General features: G+C 28.2%; 2 protein-coding genes and 3 pseudogenes across 2 annotated transcripts; 4 read left to right on the top strand and 1 right to left on the bottom strand.

The window, feature by feature from the left end:
* Positions 1–853: 853 nt before the first annotated feature.
* LOC126554833 (uncharacterized) lies at positions 854–2,651 on the top strand (annotated as a pseudogene).
* A 3,761-nt stretch (positions 2,652–6,412) lies between these two features.
* On the top strand, positions 6,413–7,061 carry LOC126554826 (myb/SANT-like DNA-binding domain-containing protein 3; annotated as a pseudogene).
* A 1,423-nt stretch (positions 7,062–8,484) lies between these two features.
* LOC126554827 (putative nuclease HARBI1) lies at positions 8,485–9,335 on the bottom strand (annotated as a pseudogene).
* A 2,675-nt stretch (positions 9,336–12,010) lies between these two features.
* Positions 12,011–13,444, top strand: LOC114130769 (zinc finger BED domain-containing protein 5-like). Its single transcript, XM_027995818.2, has one exon. It carries the CDS (start codon positions 12,011–12,013, stop codon positions 13,442–13,444), a length of 1,434 nt encoding a protein of 477 aa, XP_027851619.2.
* Positions 13,445–17,666: 4,222 nt separating this feature from the next.
* On the top strand, positions 17,667–18,350 carry LOC126554832 (craniofacial development protein 2-like). Its single transcript, XM_050209852.1, has one exon. It carries the CDS (start codon positions 17,667–17,669, stop codon positions 18,348–18,350), a length of 684 nt encoding a protein of 227 aa, XP_050065809.1.
* Positions 18,351–19,276: the final 926 nt, after the last annotated feature.

Below are 19,276 nucleotides of genomic sequence, written 5' to 3'. Positions count from 1 at the left end.
GTTTTAATATTTTACAAAATTTCAGTGAAATAAAAATCAGATGAATAATGAAATATTTAATATCAAATAAAATCATATTACGCATAAATAAAAAAAATAAATCAATAAAATATATAAAGTACATTCAATAATCTAAATTTTATATAAAATAAAAAATTATGAAATCAGTATTTTATTTTTATTAAAATATATTTTAGTAACATAGATAAAAATAATACTATGATACTATTAATTGATGTTGTTTAATTACAGGCAAAAACCAAAAAATAAAATAATTATAATTGATTTTGAATTCAGCAACTATCAACGTACAGATTTAATACTTATTTCTGCAGCTATATCACAGACTCACGTAAAATCTGAAATTATTCGTCTACGAGGTCGACCTTTAATAATATCACCTGATGGAAGAATAAGATTAATGAATAATTATTCATATACAAAAACTAGAGATTTGCTACTAAAAATTTTTGAAAAGAAACCAGATCATCTTCAAGTTATATTAAACGAATTACATTTAGCTATGAAATCAAAAACGTCGAACCTAACTACAAGCTTTTTAAAAAAATATCTTGATTTTAATAACCAAAATGCAATTATTTTACTTTAGAATGGTAATTCAGATAAAAATATTTTACAAAGATTAGGTTTTAATACAAATATAATGTTGAATATGACTGCATACGATACTGATAATAATAGAGTATTTTATTTAAAATTAATTAATTTTAAAAGTAATGAAATTATATTAAACCATAATTAGGTTATATAATTAAAAATGGTAGATTTTTATCGTTGAAGGAAACTCATGATTCAATTTGTAATCAAAACCATGATATAACTTATATACACGATGCAGTTAGTGATGTAAAATTAACGAAATGTATTTTCAACTATTTATGTATAAAAAACAATTATCAGTTTATATTAAGTAAAATAATAAAATAATATAAGTTCTTACATTATACTAATATTGAAAAATTAACCTCATCCGTTAAAAATAATTACAATCGATTTTCATTTTAACAAATATTAACATGTCGATTTAATACTTAATTTCTACAGCTATATCGCAGACTTACATTAAATCTAAAATTAAACGACATTGAGAACGACCTTTCATAATATCACTTGATGGATGAATAAGATTAATGAATATAATATATATAAACTAGAGATTTGATACTAAAAAAATTTTGAAAAAAAAAAACCAGATCAGCTTAAAGTTATAGCCTACTAAGTTAATTATTTATGTATAAAAAAGCAATATTATCAGTTCATATTAAATAAAATAATAAAATTATATTGACTTATCTTTTATAACAATAGATCGTAATTGGTAACACAGTAATATTTTAAAAATTAACCTCGATCGTTCAATGGTCAACGCTATTGATTGTAATAATAATAAATAATGACTTAATAAGCATAAATGGTTAATACGTTTTTTTTTATTTAGTAATAATAATTTATTTATTGTTATTTAATGGTAAATTTTATATTATTATTATTATTATTATGTATTTATTTTTAATTACAGTAAAATACAACGAAATGTAATATCAAAAAGAACACGTATGAACGTAATTGGAAGCGGACTTATTCAATTAAATCGGTTTAAAAAATGTTCAAAAACGTTTGTTTTAAAAAACGATTATAATTTCATAGACGTTAATCAATTTTTTGACTACGGTTTTGAAATGATTGTTTGTAAATTAAAAAAAATGACACAACAAACTAGTATTAAATTTAACTTATATCTCGACTGTGTTTATGTACATGTGTTAACACAGGAATACCGAGATATTTAATTTAAAACAGTGAATGTGTTGGCATAATTATTATACAAATTCAAATTTCGAAAATTTATTAAAAAAAATGTTTGATAAAATTAACAAAGAGGAAAGTAATTTTGTAACTAAAGGAAGTGGTTGGAGTTTATATTCAATTGATGCATTACAATTAAGAATCAATATTGTAAACCCTTTAACCGGATCTTCTTATGTAATTTTACCAGAATGTATAAGGAATAAGAAAGCTGTTATAAATGTAAAAAATAATGATAACAAATGTTTCAAATATGCAATTTTAACAAAATATAATACTCGTTCAGATAAAACTAAATTTAGTAATCAATTTTTTTAAAATACTTGAAAAAAAAGTAGATTAAATTTTCATTGTATCGATTTTCCGACACCAGTTAATCAAATTAAATCATTTGAACGTTTAAATAATGTATCAGTTAATGTTTTTAGTTTAGATAATAAAAATGTTGTTTTCCCATTATATATGAATAATGTGGAAAGTAAAAACCATTTCGATCTGCTTTTAATTAATAATGGTATAACGTCACATTATTGTTTTATTAATGATTTTTGTAGACTTATTCGTAATCAAAAGTCGAAACATAAATCTAAATTAATTATTTGTAAAAGATGTTTTACAGTTTTTAGTAATATTCTTGTAAATTCAAACTATGGGGTATTGATGGGTTAAAAAAACATAAAAAAATTTGTGGAAAACATAAACTTGGAAGACCTGTAATGTTTGATAACGGTGATGACGATACTATTTATTTTAAAAATTTTAAAAGATCTCAACGAATACCTATAGTAATTTATTCTGATTTCGAATGTTATTTAAACCTATAATAAACAACCAAGACATTAAAACTAAGACATTGATAACTCATAAACATAAACCTATGAGTTATGCATTTTACGTAAAAATAGATTATGACATTATACCTAAATATTTAATAAAAAAATATAAAATTCCAACAAAACTTCATGTTTATAGAAATCGTAATGCAGCAAAACATTTCATAAAGACAATGATAGATATAGGTTCAAAAGTGTGTAATCTTTATAAGATAAATATACCCATGGACAAATTAACTGTTGATGAAGATCATAAATTTCAAAATGCTAGATTATGTGAATGCTGCTTCAAATCATTTAAAAACGATAATTTATTTAAAGTAAGAGATCATAATCATTTTACAGGACGTTTTAGATCAGCTGTTTGTTTAAATTGTAATTCTACCGGCTTAGTTAGACCACCTCGGTTTTTTAAATCAATTAATAAATATTTTGTATCAGTAGTGGTTTTCAGTGCTTGAATACAAACATCACATTTTAAAAATTTAATAGTTTTCTTTGTAACAAATCCAGCAATGTATTCAATTGTGTGTGTATTATAATTTGGTAAATTTTGTCCTGTTTCATTGTCATTAATAATAATATTTGGTTCTTCTTCTACACATAGCATATTGATTTCAAATTCAAATGCAAGCCTTCATTCTCTTGTAGTTCAACTAGTTTATAAAAATAACTCCACTCAATTTTATCATTGTTTTGATCATATATATATTTCAAGTCACCTAAAGTGTTTCTAACTAACTTCAGCATGTGTGCTGCATCTAAAAATATGTGAATTGGTTCATTTGTTATAGGATGGTTAAAAGTAGGATTATTTGGAATATCAGCACCTAATTGTTTTGCCATAGCAATATTAGGCGCAGCTCCATCAAAGGTCAATGTTTTTATTTTAACTCCAGTGTCTGATAACATCTCCAAACAAGTGTTGACTAATTTTGCCCTTTCAGGAGCATTTAAACCATCTATTAAGAAATAACCAACTGGAATTTTCCAGTTGGAATTCAACGCCACTATCAAAAAAACTATTACTTCTTTTGCTACTAAAGCACTACCTGCATTTTCAGTGGTTTTAAGTCCAAAATTAATATAACCTTGGAGGCGTTTACCATTAAAATGAAGATCATCTCTTATTGACATTTCATCAACTATAATTCCACATACAAGTTTTTTGTTTTTTTGAGCCATTTCAGTAACTTAAGATCTCACAACTTTAAAACTTTCTTCAGTAAAACCTGGTGCTCCATCAACTGTCGAATACCATTTCTTTATGGTGCTAGGGTGAGGCAAAGACTTATTAAACGCATCTCTTACATAATTTTTATGCAGAAGGCGAGTAAAAATGTAAAGTCAGAGCAAAAGTTCTTAATTTTGGATTAATTATTTTTTCTGAATAATTCAATTGTCTCATAATTATTTCATATTGAGCGGTTGATAAACTATTCTAAATAAAATTCATAAAAATAAAAAAGATTCAAGACGAGTATTAATAATTTGACACAAGGTAAAATATATTCACAAGCATGACAGACACAGTACAAATTCTTCACTAGCAAATAAATCCAAATATATATTCTATATTATATACCATATGACGATATAGCATAAATCAATAGATACATAAAACAATTATAAAAATAGAAGAATTTTTAAGACACATAGTATTTACAGTAATTAATATGATCAAGTCAAACTAACACAATACAAAAACAACACAATTCACATGCAACATATATATATTATATAGGTAATACTCCATAAATCAATGAACACAAAAAAACAATTATAAGATAGAAGAATTATTAAGACACATAATATTTATTGAAATATAAACTTAAAGACAGGTATGTTAAATAAATATTTCGTTTTACTTCTCCCAAATTCAGGCACTGATTACACAATACACTTACCACAAGCAACTAAATACAACACTAGATACAAAAAACAATTATAAAATTATAAAATAAAAGATTTAATAAAAATAATTAATATAAATAATAAAATAAATAAATACTTAAATAATATTTAAATAATTGTTAGGTATGAGTTGTTTCTTTCAAAATGTATTTAAAAAAGTTAAAATTATTTTATATAATTTGTTTTATGTTCATGTATTGCCAACACATAAATGTATGGATGCAGGTAGACAAAACAAACCTTTAAAATAGAAAAACAATTATTTGAAATCAGTTTTTTTTCATTTTGTAAGTGATCAACCAAGCTATTAACTGTTTTCAATTTGTTTTTGAGATTATAAATTTCATTTTCAAGTAGTTTAATTTTTTTTTTTTTGGTTATCACATAGTGCTTTATATGCATTCCAGAACTTGAGCCTGCTATTTGGGCTTTCTATATCTGAAAATTCACTAAAGTCACCCATGTAAACTTTACGTTTTCTGAAATGATAGGTACAATAATATACTTTGTAGAACATTATAATTAAACATACTTAAATGTAAATAAATACTTTTTTTGAGGCATAAGTTTTGTTATGGAATCAGAATCAGAAACATTGTCTATGGAACAATGATTGTCATTGTTGATGGAAAAATCATTGCCACAAATTAATAAATCATTTGGAGTGATCGAAGGTGTAGGAATACTTTTTACTTTCATAAAACTAGAATCTAAATAAAATAATAAACTGTATTTAAAACATTTAAGTCGCAAAAATAAAATAGGTATGAATATTGAATATATGATAATTAATAAGTTTATTATGAACTCTTGCTTACCAGAAATCACAGAATTTTGGTGAGAAATATGAGTTGGCAAACAATAATCATGATCCATATTAACAATATTTGGTGAAACAGAGGACCCTGGTAAAACCGATTTGATTTGATCATCACCTACATTTTATTTTTACAAAAAACAATTTTTTTATTTTATAAAATGATCACTTGGCATATATTAAAGCATTAAAAATTTACATACATAAATTTTTAAATATGCTGGGTATAGCAGATTTTTTTAAAATTAAACGATCATATGCACCACCAATATAATAATCTTCTTCTCTAAAATGTTTAAAGCAAATAACTGTATTTTTGGTCATTTTAAAATCCCGTTGATGCTTTTTTATAATGTTAAGCCATTCTTTTTCTTGATCTTTGGGAATGCTATTAAATATTAATAATTAAATATCAATGAATGGATGTGTCTCAATACAAATTATAAATATTTATATTACACACCTGTGCATTTTTATTCCTTTTCCTTTTGAACATCCTCGAATAGAACAATACTTCATTATTATTTATTTTACCCTTACAAGTGTAAATATATATAATATATATTATATAAAAGGAATCTTAATTACCTATATTACAATTTTAAAACTATATATTATATTACAATATAGGTAAGTAGAAAATATATTATTAGAAGCATGGCTAAATATATATTATATATTATATATTATATATTATATAAACTTAGCCATGATTAGAAGTATTATGCTATTATTAAAGTACTATATTTAAAGAGTACTATTATTAATTATAGTACATGGAGTAATAAACAGTTTTATTGTTTTTTTCCCATGATATTCTCGACCAGATATCTGTCTCTCTCACTCAATATCTTATTTGTTTAAATGGACGGGAGGTGAAGAAAGCGCCGTCCATGAGTTAATAGGTCTATGATTATATTAGTTACTTTAGTGATTTTAATGTTTGAATGTTCGTTACATCTTGCTATATGTATTATAAGTTGTTTAAGTAATTAGTAAGTAAAAAAAAATGAATACAAAAATGAATTCTGATAGCAACACATTAAAAAAATCAAAAGCTTTTATTCATGAAGAAATAGAGTTACTCCAAGATTTGGTTTTAAAAAATCAAGATGTTTTATTGAAAAAAAAGTGATTCTTATACAGTAGCTACAAAGCAAAAAATATGGAAGAAAATCGAAGTGGAGTTTAATGCTCAAGCACTGTTTACAAATGTAAGTACCTAATTAATAATTTATTAATGATGATTATTTTTAAATTAGGATATTAGCACCAGTCATTCATACTAACCCAGTTTTTGGTAATTCTAAGTTTGATATGTTACCTAATATTTTATTTTTAATGTGTTGATTAAATTTTATTTATTTAGCGTACAGCTGATCAATTAAAGAAAAGGTGGGACAATATGTTGCAACACAGAAAGAAAATGTTAACGGAAGAGAAACAAGAGAGAAGGAAAACTGGAGGAGGCACTACAAAAATTATTACGGAACAATCTGAAATTGATATTTTGTTAGATAAAAATATTGATATTGCACTTGAGTCGGTCCCAGATTCCGATAGTTTTCCTATACACATGACATCACCAGAACTTTTTTTATGATGAAAATAATGAAGTGACAATTACAGTAGATAATAATTTCATAGGTATGATAAATTATTATTATTAATAGGGCATTAGGTTCACTAGTATCCGCTAATATCAAATAATTATTAAAATAATTTTTAGATGAAACTATTGAAGAAAAAGGAACAACTATTGAGGCATTCACATTCATACCACAGCCAAAGCAAACAAAAAAATTTAAAAAATTAGGTTATTTTAATAAAATTATGTTCCATTTCATATCAAACTTATAAGTATTACAAATATATAAAAAAATCTTGTTGAAAAAAAAGTAGTCAATTTAATAAAAACCCAAGTACAAAAATTTACTTATGAAATAATGATCTCTATTGGTTTAGATGATTTTACAATTAAAAAAGTTTGTTATCTGGAGTCAGAATCTGCACTGCGAATAAAGAGATTGAATAATTTAATAAAACAAGAGACTGAGTTATTCGAGTTAGAAAAAAAGAAAAACATCTTAAAATAAAATTAGTAGAGAAGAAAATTGAAAAAATGGAGTATGACATGAATAAAATTAATTAGCATATTAATATTGATACTGATTTTAATTTTCCATTTTTATAATTATTATTTTTCATTTTTTTAAAAGGTTCAAAGTAGTTCCTAATAATTTGTATATTATTATTTGTTATTTTTATTACATTTTATTTTTTAATTTATAATACAAATCTATTGGTAAAAGAACCAATCTATTATTCTTGAAAATAAGTTAATTATTTTTATTTCAGAGTTTTATAATTTATTATATTATACTTGTTTTTATTTTTATTTTGTTGTATTTAATTAAATAATATTCATGTGAAATTTCTTCCTATAAATGCAAATTGTATTTTTAATACATTTTCTATTGTTATACTTATTACTTAAAAATAAAGTACAAAATAGTTCTTAATAAATGCTGTATTATTATTATTTTTATTTATAATTATGATCTATTTTTATGTTATAATTCTATATTTTATACATTTATATACATTGTTATTCACTTATATACAATAAACTTGTTTTTTTTTTACTCTGTTGTATACTCATGTGAAATGTCTTTCTATAAATGCTGCTTTTATTATGTTCCCGAGTCGATTGTCTGGTATAGCTAATACATCATTTCTGGGTAACCTGACATTCTCTTCTTCATTTTATATTTGTAAATCTAAATTATGACTTAATGCTACATTATGAAGTATAGCACATGAAACGATGATCAAAGTTGAAGTTTGAAGTTTTGTATGGAGCTTTCTGCATAAACAGCGAAATCGACTTTTGAGTACTCCGTTGACTCTTTCAATAACATTCCTGGTTTTTATATGTGATTTATTGTATTTATTTTCTGCTGCAGTTGATGGATTGAGTTTAGGTGTGTATAGAAATTTACTCTGAGGGTAACCACTGTCTCCAATTAAATGACCTATAATTTATGATAATATTGAATTTATTGCTAGTCAATATCAAATATTTAGATAATATTAATATAAATATAAATAAATAAATATGTTACAAGCTAAAGCATTTGATTCAATTAGAAGTTTCACTCGGCTATTATTATATATTCTACTATCATGAACTGAACCTGGCCATCTGCAGACTATGTCAAAAATTTGCATTTTAGGACCACAAACAATTTGAACATTTAATGACATCCATCCTTTTCGATTTCTATAAATTTCTAACCTCCGGGACTTTTAATAGGGACAAGTGTGCAATCTATAGCTCCAATTACACCAGGAAATTCACCATATAAATAAAATTGTTCTTTAGTGTCTTGTAAATTTGGTGCTCTTGGAAATTGAATCCATTTTTTTCCACATTTAGCTAGTAATCTCGATACTTCTTTAACTACAATAGAAACGGAAGCTTGTGAATATCCTAATGTATCTTCATTGACTCTCTATAAAACAATTAAATAAAATTAACAATAATCTTACCATAATTACTCATTTAAATTGCATTAAAATACTTGGTCATTTCCACTTGCATAGAAACTTAGGGCAATTAACACTTTTGTAATATTATCGATTTTTAACCCACGTCTATCAAAATTGCAATCCATATTATCCAAGTATATCATAGGTAAAATTATTTCTAACACAATATATTTTGGAAACCTAAAGCGTTGGAAAAATTGAAAATCTGAAAATCTAGTAATGTTTACTAATAAATATTTGTAAAGGGAAATTATTAAAAAATATTTCAAAATTACTTACCCTTCAATGGAGTTTTGTATATCACGTAAATATCGTTTAGGAACACAAATAGTTTGTTCTAGCCAATCATAGCTCAAGTCATCATCAAGATAATCAAGATAGTTAATATCCATTTTAAAATAGAAAAAATAAATTAAACAAATATATTCAACGTTTTATAAAAGATCGAAAAACAATTTAATAGTATAAAAGTAACTATTTTATACCAAGTTATTAATTTTGTGTCTGTTGAGTGACTGTTAAGCATGATTAGTAGGTACCTTATATATTTCTATATTTTTACTCAAGTTTTTCTTAAAATTATTCAAAGTACCATTTATAAATACCAAAACTAAGGATTCATTTAAATTAAAATATAACTAAGACAATTCTTAGTAAATATCATAAGTCTGATTTATTAATACCAATTTCTAGTTTTAGTTGAGATAATACTAAGATTTTTCTAAGTATCGTCTATAAATCTGGCCAATAGTTGACAATGAAAACAATAATGCTCCTATGATGCGTTATATTAAATTGGAAGAGGGATGTTATGAAATTGAAGATATTAATCAACGAGTTAAGAAGCAAATAGATGTCTATAATAGTGAAAACTTAACCAAATTAACATTTGATATTTCGGTTGATCCTAATGATTTCGGATTGTATATCAAATGTAATGGGATACTACACTTTGAGATTCCATATAGTATTGCACCTGTATTTGGTTTTGAAAAAAAACAATATAAACCAGTGTATGAAATTCTTCGATCGGAAAAAGCAGCAAATTTAAACACAATAAATTCTATAAAAGTAATGTGTAATATAGCTCAAGGATCATTCAACAACCATCTTCAAAGTCATTCGATTTACGAGTTTTTTCCGAGTGTAAGGACAGGATCTAAAGTAATTCAATCACCGCCAAATTTAATATATTACAAATTGAATAAAACAACTATTGATTCGATAACCATTCAACTAGTTGATCAAGATCATAATCCGATTGATAATTTTGGTGAGGCATTGACAATCGTGTTACTTATTAAACGTTACGGATCTTGATATGGGATTAAAATTCAATATAAATCCGCTACTTCGGATCAGTTCAACTAGTCATAAGACTAAAGTGGTACCTGTAACGGCTGTAACATCAAATAAAATAAAAAAATTAACGTTGAAAAATAAAAAAAATTTACAAGCTCTGGGTTATCAATTAAAGCAAAATGCCTGAAATTGATATTTTAGATATAAGTTCACGGTATGAAACGGATTCTAAAATAACAAAAATTGAATATCATTCATACACGCCGTATACTACATCATTTCATAATAACGACGAAATACGTATATCAATCCAGCAAACAGATGTTTATCCGTATCTACACGAAAGCTTTATTTTTTTTGAAAGGAATGTTTTCGGAACCTGACAAAGTTGAACTATCTAATAACAGTTTCTCTTATCTCTTTGAACAAATACGGCTGGAAATCAGTGGTATAGAAGTTGATAGCACACGTGTTCTTGGAATCACTAGCTCGTTGAAAGGATACTTATCCGGTAAACCAGACAACTCTAATTGCTATAAAAATTCTGGCTGGAATTTTAAAAACGCAACACAATCAGCAAATGATAAAGGTGAATTTAGTGCTCGCATTCCATTTAAATATTGGCTAGGTTTTTTTGAAGACTATAGAAAAATATTAGTTAATTCTAGACTGGAATTAATATTAACTCAAAGTCATAGCGATTTAAATGCATTAAGCTTGAAAAGTGGTATAAATACTACTACAGCCAAAGTTACTTTAAACAAAATAGTATGGAAGGTTCCGCATATCACTGTTGACGATGGAGTAAGGTTTAAATTATTGAAGCTTGTAGAAAAAGAAAAAAGTTTGTTTATTCCTTTCAGATCTTTTGAAACTTTTGAATATCCTGGACTAGGAACCGCTAAAAAAGTTGAATGGAATTTGAAAACTGCATCGAAATTAGAAAAGCCGCGATTTATAATGATGGGATTGCAAAAAGGACGTAAAAATACGTTAAGAAAAAGACTGTAGTTTATTTGACCATTTCAATCTAACAAACGTCAGAGTATTTCTGAACTCAATAGCTTATCCCAGTAGTACTCAACCGGGGTGACATGTCACCTTAGGGTGACGTGGACCTAGCTTAGGGGTGACGCAGAATTTAATATATTTAATAATAATAATAATAAAATTTCGAAAACAATCATATTATTTCTTATAATACATATATTATACACCTATACCACCACTGTCATGTACATAACATACCTCAAAGTTCGTATCTTTATAATAGTTTGTATTATTTATATTTAATCTTTTGGTCCGATAAACACGTGTACCTAGTAATAACTAATAAGTAATTTGTCGTGCGATACCGCTACATACGTCTTAACGACTCAACATTAACCGGCCATCAGTCAGTATTCTACAGTCGCCGTGTAATGTTATCTCTCGTTGTGTATTTTACATTTTGTTATTACTTATTAATAATAACATTTTAACGTTAGTATTTTTTCGTATTCGTTAGCTGACAAGTACAATTACCTACAAGTCTACAAGTAAGAACTAAATTTTGAGCATTATTATTAGCAAATTATAGTATGCATAATATAATATAATATAATAATAATAATAATATTTTTACTGTAGCATGGATAGATTTATTAATCGGAAAAGAAAATATGACAATGATGAGAATACGGAAATCAGTGACACTACATTACCATCAACTTCTGAGACGTTAAAACAGAGCGGAGGTAAGTGTCGGTATTACAATGAATCATATATGGATATAGGTTTTACATGGTGTGGTCCAAAAGATGAACCTATTCCCGAGTGTATTGTATGTGGGAAAATGTTGACCAACGAATCGATGGTGCCCAGCAAATTGAAACGCCATTTTATTAAACAACATTCTCACTTGAAGAATAAAGACGTTCATTATTTCAGAAAACTTCTCAGTGATCAAAAAAAAGAAGCAACCAAATTTACAAAAAAGGTCAAAGTGTCCGAGAGGGCTCTCGAAGCAAGTTTTGTTGTTTCACAAATGATCGCCAACAACATGAAAGGGCATACTATTGGAGAAAAACTAATTAAACCTGCTTGTAAGGAAATGGTGCGAATAATGATTGGAAATGAAGCGGCTCTTGAAATCGATAAGATACCTATGTCAAATGATACTGTTTCTCGTCGCATCTGTTGTATGTCGACAGATATTAAAGAGCTCGTTATAGAAAAGATAAAAAACTCTCGGTTCACACTTCAAGTCGATGACTCAACTAGTAGCGACGGAAAATGCTACATGATAGGATTCGTTCGTTTTGTCGACGATAATGCTATTGTAAGCCAGTTTTTGTGTCTGAAAGAGTTTAAAAAAAATACTAGAGGTAAAGACATTTTCAACACAATTGATTATTTTTTTGAAAATAATGGAATATCGTGGAGTGACTGTGTTGGAATTTGCACAGACGGAGCTCCAAGTATGACTGGGAGTATCAAGGGATTTGTTACACTGGCTAAAATAAAAAATCCATTAATCGTTAAGACCCACTGTTTCATCCACAGAGAAGTGCTGATGACAAAAACGTTGGGTAGTGAATTCAATTCCGTTCTGAGTAATTCCGTTCGTATGGTCAACTACATTAAAGGAAAGCCCCTAAAAAGTAGAATTTTTGCCGAAATTTGTGAATCAATGGATGCTGATTTCACAAATTTGTTGTACCATACCGAAGTGAGGTGGTTATCCAGAGGAAAGGTTCTGTTACGTCTCTATGAATTGAAAGAGGAACTTTTGCTGTTTTTCATGGAAGAGGAGAACAATGAATTTACATGTTATTTGGAAGACCACGACTGGATATCAAAATTCGCATTCTTGGCTGATATTTTTCAATATCTTAACCAGGTTAATTCTAGTTTGCAAGGACCATCAGAAAATATTTTAACTTCCACCGACAAAATTTCAGCCTTTCAAGAAAAAATGTCCGTGTGGTGTGCAAACTTGGATAAAGGGAATACAACTATGTTTCCACTGTTTACGGGCCAGGAAAACTCCAGTCCTACCGTTCTAAAAATCATACGAAGTCACTTACAGACTTTACAAATGTCTATGAAACATTATTTTCCAGACTTAAACGTTGAACACTACGACTGGATTCGGAACCCTTTTACTTCCATGATACAAACAGATGACTGTGAGGTACAACAGGAAGCAGTGGATTGAAGAACGACCGAACGCTTCTAGTTAAGTTTAATGAGATTACGCTAGACAGCTTTTGGGTGGCTCTTAACAATGAATACCCTCGATTATCGAAAAAGGCTATTAAAGTGCTCCTTCAGTTTTCTACGTCTTGGTTATGTGAGCATGGCTTTAGTGCACTAACAAATATAAAAACAAAAAAACGCAACAGACTCACAAAAACAACTATAGAAGACGATATGAGACTCGCTCTTTCCACCATCAACCCTAGGATTCCCCAACTTTGTAAAAAACACCAGTGTCAAATTTCACATTAAATTTATATAAATCATTATTTTTTTTTTAACTTTTATTTTTTTCTGTACTGTATTTTTTTTTTTAATAAAAGAATAATTTTAATATATACAGCTAAGATTGTTTATTATTTTACATTACACAGTTAGGGTGACGCGATGTTTGATTCTAGTGCCTAAAGGTGACATGAATCAAAAAAGGTTGAGAACTACTGGGCCTTATCCGTACGATAATTTGAATTTATATTTTACAAAAAATAATTTTACCTTATTATATGATATGTATACATCATTTCAAGAATCGTACTATGAAAAAAGTGTACGGAATCCGATATTCGAGTCCTTCTACTTTTCTATCAAACGCTCCAATTATAGTCATTGATGCTTCGATACAGAATGATTCAGCTACAGCCTCAGCAGTGGATGTACAATTAGAAATTGAAGCTTCAGAATCGCTTACAGGTGTAACTGTTTATTGTTTATTGATTCATGATCGTATTGTAGAATATGTACCTTTAACTAGAGAAGTAAGAAAAATTGTGTAAATACAATTTATAATAATAAAAAGTTTATTTAATAATTTTTGTTTAATTCTTGAAATAATTGTTTCATTAGGTGGACAATATATGTGTTAACACCGTAATGTGTTACACAATAAATTTGAGTTAGCGTAACATTATGTCTAAAAAAAATTGATTTTTTTTTGTTACACAGTGAACGTGTGTAGAAATCTCTTTGTAAAAAAATAGGGTCTCAGAACATACAAATATATACTACTAATTGGATTGAACAAAAAGATAAATTTGATATGTGAAACGTAAATGTTCAAATTATGTAACAACCGCCAAGCCACTGTCCGTTATTACCTGATACTATATATGCTATTAGAGTTGGTCCTATAGTGCGTTTCACAATAAATGTCCCTCGATACTAACGCGCCAGGAGGCGATTTTTTGTTATGGTTTCCTAAACTAGTATCTAATTACGGCGGGAAATTTAAAATTAAATACGTGTTTTTTTTTAGTTTTTTTATTTAATTCGATATTTATTTAATAAAATAACCTTATAAATAATGCTGATTTCGATTTATAATCTAACCACTGTCCATCATATAAAAAAAAAAATAAATTTTAAATACACACTCTTTATTTTCCAGCCTAAATTGAGAACCCCTGATCTCAGTAAAAATCTCCATCTGGCGCGCTAGTATCGAGGGACATTTGTTGTGAAACGCACTTTGGTTGTTCAAGTAAAATAAATATAATGTATAACTTAATCATACATAAAAATGGATAAAGATTTGAGAATATATATTTTTACTCTAAAACTTCAAATCAAGAAAAATAAGTTTTACGAAAAGAAATAATAGATGATTTAAAAGGTGCAAATTGATTCATTTTTATAAGTGCTGATCAAGTTATAAAACCAATCTTAACTAAGAAAAATTCTATTATAATTTTTGATGACGTGATTTGTGATCCGCTATCTGTAATCAGAGAATATTTATCAATTTGTAGGCATTCAGATACTACTATAAAATTTATAATGGGTCATGGTTCGAAATAATGCATATATTTTACAAAAAACACAAAAAACATGAATAATCCATATAATACTAACCTTAGCGTACGCAGCGCCGCCTGTGGCGGTTTAATCGTGCGACTCGTTTCGGTACGTTTTTTCATGCGGGCGTCTATCGATATTAATCATAGAGTAATAAAACTATAGAGACGGCATTATGCAGGTATTATGATTATCAGATTGAAGCAAAATATACATAAGCAAAATATTTATTTTATACTTACTGAATATTACAATTAAACTGAATAGTTAATATGTACTACAACAACATAGGTACCTATTTATATAATATTAACAAACTTAACATAATAATAAACTGTATTATAATATTAAAAAATCTCAGCCTTTTGAGATACAATTTAAACAATTAGGTATAATACGAGTATTCACTTTAAGGTATATAACATAATCATCAAGTTACTATTATTTAATAGTTACTTGTACATACTATTGTTGTGTTTTTGTAACATTTCTCTGGTAACAGAAAAATTAAAACATGACTTTTGTTCACTTTTTATCATATTTTTTGAATGTAATATGCCAATTAATGGTTCCGTGGATAATTTGTTTCTAGTTTTGGTTTTGTTGATGTTAATGGTACTAAAAACATGTTCTACTGCGACACTTGAATGAGGTAACGTTATATAGTGAGCCGGTCTTGGTGAAGATGGCTCAACACGATTTAACGACGAAGTCCACTTTGTCGTATGTCTTCTTCAGAGAGCGTAGGAAGTTTGAAGTTAATAAACAACTCATTTGAATTAAAAGTTATTTATTCACTGAGAAAATGTATATAATAAAAGCTAGCCCGATGTGTTGTTAAGTATAGAACAACGCCATCGGTCTATGCGTGAGTGAGGCTTAACTATGTCTAATTCTTAATACTACCACTACCCTATTTATATTAAACTATTTTGGGCGTAGTCCCCAAAATATACGTACCTACATGTCATGGTAAACAGGAAATTCGACTATATGTTTCTATTTCATGTTTACTATGACCAATTATTTAAATACATAATTTTAATCCTAAAAATCTATATAAACCATTATTATTATTATTAAAACCATGTTCATAATCCAATTATCTAATTATTTATTATTAAATATAATATATTAATATTCAGTATTCTAAATCTAAACAACTAATATCAGCTCAGGGTAACAGGAATGATGTAATTAAATAATAATGTAATATGCCGGATTACTACAGTTAGTATATAGCTTACAAGCTTGATAATTTTTGGAAATACTGGATTGTCATTACCATCAATTAAATTAAAAACATATTTCCAAAAATCAAGAACATTTAAATTAAAATCTAAATTCATATTCCTTATTTGTCTTCATTCTTGGTCTAATTTATTATATTTAAAACTTAGTTTTGGCAACAGTGATGCAATAGGAGCAACTGATGTAATAGCTTTTATGTTTTTTGGGCCAATAAATGTTAAAGATTTTAGTAACTGTGATGTGAATTAAAAGGAAATCTTTTATACATTTGATGGCAACATTCAACATAAAAAGCTAAACAATTATCATAAAATGTTTTTTTTCTATTCTATTTAGAATATTAATATTAGTAGTAAATGCAGCACTACAATCTCCTCCAAGATAGATTTGTTCTGTTGGTAAATAATTGTTTAGATTCCTATACTGAATAAGACTTACTTCATTGTCGGTTAAATATTTTGGTTTCAAATAACATTCTAAAATTATTTTATAAGCTGATTCCATTTTTGCATATACCGTAGTTTGGGGTGACTTTGATAATTATCATTGATTTTTATCGGAATTATTTATTTTATCTTGTACTGTGGCTACACTATTTGTATAATAATGATTACAACATTCAGTATTTTTAAACGGTTATCTCGTGATAATTTAAATCGTTGATGCAATCATGTTTTTGAAATTCTTCGATCTGTGTTATCGCATTTACTAACGTGTGTGTTACTCCTCAAATTTTTGAAGCCCCCAAAAATATCGCCGCAAAGTAAGTAAAATTTTATATAATTAGTTTTTTATTAATGTAGTCCAAATTATACACCTGCATGGAACAAATCTGAACTACCACAACAATTTTAAAAATTATGTGTTTTGAGTATGACACTAATATGTATGTTATCCCGTCTGGGTTCCGGGAAAGAATAGACCCAGAGTATTCCCTGCTAACCGTAAGAGGCGGTTAAAAAGGGACTGGATGAGGGCAACAGCTTATCCAGTATTGGATGCAGGTGGAGGCCAAAAGGGCTAGTACAGCTGCATACCAAATAGCTGTAGGCGATGATGGAAGACATCTCCACGACTACAGTACTGCGATGTGGAAGGAAACGGGAAACCACCACATTAACATCCCTAATATTTGCAGAATGAATTGCCAACTCAACGTAAAAAATTCCGGACGTAAAATAGTCTCCCATTCGGATGTCCGGGTGGAGACTACTTTGAGAGATGCAAAGTGGAGGTACAAAAGAATTGGTACCTGGAATGTAAGATCCCTTGAAAGATGTGGAAAATTTGAAAATCTTAAGCTGGAAATGAAAAGATTGAATATTGACATACTTGGAGTAAGTGAAATAAGATGGCCCGAATGTGGTGATTTTTGGAGCGATGAATATAGATTTGTTCACACAGGTTCAAGCGATAGATACACAGGAGTAGGCTTCCTGATGAATAAACAATGTGGTAAAAACCTTATGAGCTATTATCAATGTACTGACATAATCATCATGGTAAAAATTAACTCCTATCCAACAATAACAACGATTATCCAAATATATATGCCAACAACAACGCACGATGACGATGAAGTCGAAGAAGTGTATGACAAAATAGATGAAGTTCTAAAGATGACAAAAGCTGGAGAAAACGTCATTATCCTAGGAGATTGGAATGCATCAGTAGGAGAACAGAATGACGGATATATAGTAGGAAATTATGGACTAGGGAAAAGAAATGATAGAGGCGAGAGACTCGTACAATTTTGTACACAACACGAGCTTGTGCTAGCAAACACCCTGTTCAAGAACCATAAACGAAGAAGGTACACATGAAAAGCTCCTGGAGATATAGCGAGGTACCAAATTGATTACATTATGACAAAACAAAGATTTAGAAACCAAATCAAACAATGTAAAGTATATCCCGGAGCAGATATAAATAGTGACCATAATCTCTTAATCATGGAATCAGAACTAAAATACAAAAACATTAAAAAGAAAAATAATATTAAGAGATGGAACCTACAGAAATTAAAAAACGATGAAATAAAAGTGACTGTTCGCGCCGAACAAATCGGACCGCTACTCTGGACAACGATAACCGTCTTTATCTCTCCCGTCTCCCCTGTACTCCACTCCGTCCTCTACGTGTTAATTGTCAATTATCTTAATATTATTATACTATCTATATATTTATTCTCTTTGTTTTCCTATTATATTATTTAAATTATTGGTCGGCCTTTTCCGCATATGTTTATTATCATATTTTTCGTATTATTTTTTTTGTCTCTTGTTAATTATTATCATTATTGTTGTTACTCTGCGGCCAACGCCCTTTTTTTGTATTACTATTATTGTTTTTTCTTACGTACCGTTTTTGTACGGTTTCGTTTTTTGATGTTTTTTAGCCGCATTGAGCGCAATCACGTATTTTTTCCATTTATTATTATTATTATTCGTCCGTGATCTTTCACTCACGGACTGTCTTCACTGTGAAGAATCAAAATAAACACCCTCATACCACGACCCACTTCGTAAGTTTCTTCACCATATCACCACCTCATCCATTCATTGACCATAGCCAGCGTCCTCCGAGTACTGTGCGATGCGACTTCACCACCACGGCAGTACCACCACCGAGAGCGTCACCGCGTAAGACCGCCAGCACCCACTGTGGGTTGTGTGAGAGGCCGCCCCGGTCGTCCAGTTGTACCCGTCACCAGCCAACCAGCCCCCAGCCTGCCAACACCTGCCTTAAT

The sequence above is a fragment of the Aphis gossypii genome, unplaced genomic scaffold, assembly GCF_020184175.1.
Source record: "Aphis gossypii isolate Hap1 unplaced genomic scaffold, ASM2018417v2 Contig00620, whole genome shotgun sequence".
Taxonomy (NCBI): Eukaryota; Metazoa; Arthropoda; class Insecta; order Hemiptera; family Aphididae; genus Aphis; species Aphis gossypii.
This window is presented reverse-complemented; position numbering and strand designations above follow the sequence as displayed.